Source organism: Daucus carota, chromosome 4, assembly GCF_001625215.2.
Source record: "Daucus carota subsp. sativus chromosome 4, DH1 v3.0, whole genome shotgun sequence".
NCBI classification, from domain to species: Eukaryota; Viridiplantae; Streptophyta; class Magnoliopsida; order Apiales; family Apiaceae; genus Daucus; species Daucus carota.
In genome coordinates, this window is record NC_030384.2 from 21,731,078 (window position 1) to 21,737,344 (window position 6,267).

Sequence of the window (6,267 nt, forward strand, 5' to 3'; positions counted from 1 at the left end):
TATTGGAAGGCAAGATTTTTTTACTGTAGATATGCGTTCAACTGTAGAATTTTCTGCACTAAAAGGTATTGACAACTTTCAAGAAAAATGGTTGAAACGGAAGAGACAGGGTATATCCTTTGGTTTATCATTTATTGACATTGTCACTAATATTGCCAGTAGCTACCGCAACCGTTGAAAGAATATTTTCAGGAATGCATTTTGTGAAGACCAAGCTCAGAAATCATATTGGCGATCAATGGTTGAATGATAGTTTAGTCATTTATATTGAAAGGGAGATATTTGAATGTGTTGATAACGAATGTATTATGCAACGTTGAAAAACACATGAAAACTCGTCGTGGAAGTTTGTAATAGTTGTAGAAATTATGTATATTTTCAAGACCTATTTTGTGTTAAAAAAATTATGGTGTCCCTTTATAAATTTGATCCTGGCTCTCTGCCCACGTGTCCCTCTAAAAAAATTTTTGGCGTTTTTTCACCTATCTAAATTTTACAAAATTATAGAAATGCCTCCTAAAAATCTGAAAATATATAGGTGTTTTTTAAAAATCTGGTTGATGCGCCTCTAAGAAAATATTCCTAGATTTGTCCTATGCTCAAATGTTGCTAAATATTCACATATACAGAGCAGCACAATGTTAGAACAGTGGTCACTGGTCACTATATATCTTGAATGTTCTGTATCTTAAAATTGTTCCAGTTAGTAAATTTTTAAAACCATGGTGTCCAAAAGATAGATCCAAGTCGGCCATAAGAAAATCCTCTACGTTTCGACCAAAAATTTAAGATAAATGGCAGTGAGTGAATTCAAAATAATTATTAATTACTCACTAAAAGTGTAGTGAAGAATAAAATCACGAAAATTGTTTTTAATATCAAAAGAGACATGTAAAAGGGAACGAGCTTTGATGCCACAGGCTCACATGTATGATGTATAATTGTGTCGTTCTTGCTCTACTAGTAGTGCTCTATTTTAATAGTATTTGATCTGATGCTTCACTGCATTTCTCCATCTGATCACAAGACTGGCACAAACATCAACTCATATAAACCACTGGGAATTGTTTACACAGCATTGAAAACTGAAAAAGTTAAACTGTAAAGTTTTTGGTAAATGGTGTTAAAAGTATTGAGAAATTTCACACCATGATAGCTGCTTAACATGCATTTCGATGGCATCTTGTGAGGTCATGAAAATACTACAAATGGTACTGCTGTTTCTTTCAACAATCTTTTAATGTACTGAGATAGATTTGTCTTCTGATACAAAAATTTAAAACCAAGAGAGTATTCATCTCCATAGTATTCTGTTGCATGGTCTTAAGGTGAAAAGCTATTAATGGACATATCTGATTCTCAAGCTAAGGGGCGCAGCTTTTATAAAATCTTGCTCTCAGAAATTTCCTTGCATGATAAGCTGGTAAGTGTTTCACAAATTTCTACTCCTATATTAATACTTAACTTGTAATCTACACATTTATGCATGGAACAGGGTTGGATTTAGAAAGAGCCTCGGGGGACACGTGTCCTCACCAAATTTTGTTTTTGCATTTTTTCATCATTCTAAATTTTGCAAGATTATAAAAGTACCCTCACAAAATTTAAAAATATATAGATACTTTCCAAAAATTTGCTTGGTGCCCTAAAATTTGTGTGCTAGATCCGCCCATGGCATGGAACAAACTAGATTGAGTTACTTTTACATCTATTGTTGATTTTACATTTATTCTTATGAGTATCTATTTCTTTTCCCAGATGATTCCTGAAAAATTTGCAAGGAAGTACCGGAAGTACCTTAATGTTCGTGTTTGCTTGAAGGCTTCCAAGGGTGAAATTTGGCCTATTGATTTGGTTGGATATGGTGGTGAGCTTTGGCTACAAAATGGCTGGCCAGAATTCGCAAGCTGCTACTCTCTGCGTTTTGGGCATTTCCTGATTTTTAAATACCAAGGAAATTCCCATTTCGATGTATTTATATATGACAAAAGTGGTATTGAAATAGATTATCCGTTCGTTAGCACTCTCACAGTTAGGGATGAACAAGACAGTTTTAATCAAGCGCGATCGACTCAAGTGGGAAAAAGAACAATGATTGACATCAATGAACTTAAGGCCTGCAAGAAAACAAGAGCAAATTCTGCATGCATAGAACCTTGTCATATTGGTGACTGTTGGATGCGAAAATTGCAGCACCAAAAAATTGAAAAGGTTACATCCGACAAAGATCTCGAGGTGAAATTGGATGATAATGCTCAACCTCTTGGCATGATTGATCAGACAAAACTAGAGCTTAATCTTTATAATCCAATGCACCAAGGTGTTTTGATTCCTCTGCTGTTTATATCTTAAGTATTCCGGTTTCTAATCTAACGAATGAATAATGATAAATGCAGACAGGGTAACTAAGGGGGCCTCAGCTAAGGATGAACAGAATTCTACAGCATTGAGCAAAGTTTCAGAATCTAGCAAACCGTCTTTCGTTCTTACTGTTCCATCAAATCAGGGTGCCTCAGACCGACGAGTGGTATTTAAATTGACCTATATTCATATATAAGTATATAAATTGGCCTATATTCATATGTGTGTTTGTGTTGGCAGGTTATTGATAAGGCTTTTGCTTTGAGGTATATGAGGAGGACACGAAATTTCGAGGTTTCCCTTCAAGTTGAAGAAAGAATTTGGGCTGTTAGGTGTACTGTTTCTGGGAAGAGGCACAGATTTTGTAAAGGCTGGTCGAAATTTGCTCATGAAAATTCACTTTGTGGGGGAGATGTTTGTGTGTTTGAGCTGATTAATGAAGCTCAAATGTTGCTAAAAGTTTGCATACATCGAGCAGCGAAGAGCTAGAATGCTAGATGGTTTTCGTATCTGCTCATATGTTACCAAGACAATGTCATGAATAAATACTATGCAAGGTGTTCAAGTTCTTGAATCTAAGATTTCTAGCACTTGTGGGGAGATGACATTCCAATCGAAACTTAATACATGTAATTTTTGAGAAAGATCGAATGAAATGCAGGATGTGTACCTGTAGTTTCAGTTACAAGCTCATGCATTTTGTGTACATCTGCAAAAGTGTGTACCTCCTTTAGAAACCATGTTAACATGCATGCGTGTTTGATATGCGGAAATGTTATATTCAGAGCATATTTTTAATTTTTAGAATAAACAAAGCATAAAAAGATAAAACTTACCCGTGCATACATCATAATAATAGTAAAAGAAAAAAAATAATATGAGAGGTAATTTCATCTCTTTTCATGCTTTTTCATCTGTGGAAATAAAATATTCACTCTCGAAATAACATTTTCCTAAATCTAGGGGACACAAAAGCATCGCGTGCGGTTTTCACAAAGTTGTAATTTTTGGACTATGAGTTGACAAACATATTCAACGCCATCGGACATTTAAGATAAGATAGTTCTCGTCTTCCATGACTTTTAGTGTCCCAGGGTGACCGATATCTATTTTTATTTTGACTTTTTAGAGATGTTTTTAAATTTTTCGATTGCATAACTAATATTATTGATCATGTTTGAAAGTCAAAAGTTTCGGACAAAATTAGGATTTGAGATGTTTAAGAAGTTTAACCACTAGAATCTGCTAATATTATTTATGTTGTAATCGAAGTTGGAGCCCTAGTTAAACTTAAAAACTGTATAATGCTTATTTATAGATAAAATGTTATTTTTTTTATGTTTTTAATGTTTTTTTGAAAATAACAAATTATCAAAAATAAAATTATTGATATCATATATTATTATAAATTATCTATTAAAATCGTCCTTTATATTTTTTGTAAAATAAGATAGAATTTGTAACTTCTCATATCGTGTCTTATAAATTTGATCTATAAATTGTTTACTATACGAATAAGTGTTTGCGTATCGCCACTTCTGACTACTTTCGATGGCTAATTTCGATAAGAAGTCGGCTTCTACTTTTCTTAACCCGTTGTATAAAAAGTCAGAAATACTTATAAAAAGTTGAGAATGTTATCTTTTATTTCAGAATTTCTACTTATTTCCCAAACAGTTTAATCACTTATAAATTTTAATTTACTTTCGAAGAAAAAAATAAGTTTATCCATACGGCCGCAAGTTACTTCTGCCTTGTAAGATAAGAGTGGGTTTCAAAGGACAGTCAAACCCCGCCTTAAATTTACATAATTTTTATTTATTGTATTAAAGAAATTAAGCACTTTATAGTTCCTCCCAAAAACTCTAACAAATACTTCTGCAAACTTGAAAATAATACTATACCATCTGCATCAATAAAACATCTTGATTCAATTTTCAGTTCTGAAAAACAATTATTTCATATTTTATAGCTTAGCAGAAAAAAAAACAATTAATTTATATATTTTGATGTCAAATGTCAAACACACGACTGAAAAGAAAATTACTGTACAAAATGCGTACATCAAGCATCGATATCTGAGAAAGTTAACCAGGTAAAGTTGTAAGTAACATATGCATATTTCCAATGGCACTGTCCAGATTAAGGACAAAAAAAAAAAAATCTCTCACCTCCTAAAATTTTCAAACTCCAACAATCCAATCTAAGTTTCACTAGCATATTTGTAGTAATACACAATACAAAATTGTCAGAAAGAGTAGTCATCCTCAGAATTTTCTATTTCATGTTCCTAAAGTTATCTACCTGAGGAGCTCAACTAAGTAATGGAGATGTCTGATTCTGCTGGAAAAGGCCGCAGTTTTGGCAAGATTATGTTTTCTGAGATTTGTTTGCATGATAAGATGGTAAGTTTCTACAACAAACTCCACAATATATGCACTCCATACTCTATACATGCATGTTACATTATTCAGTATTGTCATTTTTCTCAGATGATTCCGGAAAAATTTGTAAGGAAATACGGAAAGCAGCTCCATGTTGGCGTTTCCCTGAAGGTTCCAGGGGGTGCATTCTGGCACGTTGATTTAGTTGGAGATGGTGATAAGGTCTGGCTACAAAATGGATGGCCTAAATTCGCAAGATTCTACTCTCTAGCTTTCGGGCATTTCCTGGTTTTCAAGTACCAAGGGAATTCCCAGTTTGATGTTTTCATATATGATCAGAGGGGTGTTGAGGTGGATTATCCAGTGGATAGCTCACTACATATGAATGAACAAAAGAATCTTAATCTGGGGGAATTTAGTCAAGTGAGGAAAAGGGTAGCCATTGACGTCGATGGACTTAAGGCCTGTAAGAAGACGAGAGCAAATTCAGCCTGCGCGGAAGCATGTCATTTTGGTGAGTGTCTAATACGAAAGCTGCAGCACAAGAAAGCTCTTGTGAGCAGATTGGATGGCAATATTCAACCTCCTGAGCAAGGTGAGATTGATATTTATACACAGCAGCAAGGTTTTGACATGCATGAGATGGTTTTAGAAAGCTCTGATGATGAAACGGATTCATCAGGTGAGGACATGGCTACGCAGAATGGAGGCACCTCGGCTACAAGGCGTGGGCTAAGTGGAGGTTTCAGAATGTCTACAAAAAGCAGGTTAACCAAAACAATGGTGATAGGACTTTCAGCTGCTGCTCACGAGGAGAAAGACCGTCACGCTAGCTGCAGTAGAAATGGTTCCGAGGCCGAGGCCAAGGCCAAGGGAAAGAGAGGTTAAACTTAACCATTTTTACTTCAATTTTGTCTATCAACTTGGACTCTATCCCACCTATTTGTGCAATACAGAGAGAGGCGAGGCCTCATTTTTAACATACTACTGACTACACATTGCAGGAGGATTATATTTGGGCTGTTCGACCTATGATAAAGGGAAAGCTAATGCACTTGCCTCGGCAAAAGATTTCAAATCTAAGAACCCCTCCTTCATTCTCACCGTGCGTCCATCATTTATAGATGGAAGAAGCCAAGTGGTACAAAGTCATAGATAATAATACCTTGTCATCTACATGCAGGATCTTAATGTATCTTAAGAAATACTAATGTGCAGAGTGCCACACATTTTGCAGGATATCAAGAGGGCTTTTACACAAAGGTATATGAGGAGCAACCAAAATTTCCAAGTACACCTTCACGCTAATGGAAAAACTTGGCCCATTTGGTGCTACGCTTTTTGCAATCGGTGCAGGTTTGCTCGAGGTTGGTCACAATTTGCTGAAGACAATTCACTATCTGTAGGAGATGTTTGTGTGTTTGAGCTAGTTAATCGCTCGCAAAACTTGCTCCAAGTTTTCATATATAGAGCAACAAAATGCTAGATAATAAATGCCACTTAGAGTTCTCTTCAATTTGTT

The 6,267-nt window shown here is 35.1% G+C and overlaps 2 protein-coding genes across 3 annotated transcripts; both read left to right on the forward strand.

Moving 5' to 3' along the window:
- The first annotated feature begins 1,140 nt into the window (after positions 1-1,140).
- On the forward strand, positions 1,141-3,087 carry LOC108218149 (B3 domain-containing transcription factor VRN1). The gene is made up of 4 exons (XM_064092514.1): positions 1,141-1,423; positions 1,759-2,320; positions 2,397-2,527; positions 2,602-3,087. Exons 1-4 carry the CDS (start codon positions 1,343-1,345, stop codon positions 2,848-2,850), a joined length of 1,023 nt encoding a protein of 340 aa, XP_063948584.1. The 5' UTR covers positions 1,141-1,342; the 3' UTR covers positions 2,851-3,087.
- Positions 3,088-4,533: 1,446 nt separating this feature from the next.
- On the forward strand, positions 4,534-6,232 carry LOC108216839 (B3 domain-containing transcription factor VRN1). 2 transcript variants are annotated; one of them, XM_064091838.1, is made up of 5 exons: positions 4,534-4,766; positions 4,854-5,340; positions 5,428-5,628; positions 5,750-5,886; positions 5,983-6,232. In XM_064091838.1, the coding sequence occupies exons 1-5, from the start codon at positions 4,686-4,688 to the stop codon at positions 6,229-6,231; spliced, it is 1,155 nt and encodes a 384-aa protein (XP_063947908.1). In that variant the 5' UTR covers positions 4,534-4,685; the 3' UTR covers position 6,232. The 2 variants fall into 2 exon arrangements, with proteins under 2 accessions (XP_063947908.1, XP_063947907.1); XM_064091837.1 differs by having other exon boundaries at positions 4,854-5,628.
- Positions 6,233-6,267: the final 35 nt, after the last annotated feature.

Bases quoted from the DNA above. Each gene is read 5' to 3' on its own strand.
- LOC108216839 (XM_064091837.1), top strand. From the start codon at position 4,686: ATGGAGATGTCTGATTCTGCTGGAAAAGGCCGCAGTTTTGGCAAGATT. The intron at 4,767-4,853 runs GTAAGTTTCTAC...CATTTTTCTCAG, and splicing joins TTTGTTTGCATGATAAGATG to ATGATTCCGGAAAAATTTGT. The intron at 5,629-5,749 runs GTTAAACTTAAC...TACACATTGCAG, and splicing joins CAAGGCCAAGGGAAAGAGAG to GAGGATTATATTTGGGCTGT.
- LOC108218149 (XM_064092514.1), top strand. From the start codon at position 1,343: ATGGACATATCTGATTCTCAAGCTAAGGGGCGCAGCTTTTATAAAATC. The intron at 1,424-1,758 runs GTAAGTGTTTCA...TTCTTTTCCCAG, and splicing joins TTTCCTTGCATGATAAGCTG to ATGATTCCTGAAAAATTTGC. The intron at 2,321-2,396 runs GTGTTTTGATTC...TGATAAATGCAG, and splicing joins TTATAATCCAATGCACCAAG to ACAGGGTAACTAAGGGGGCC.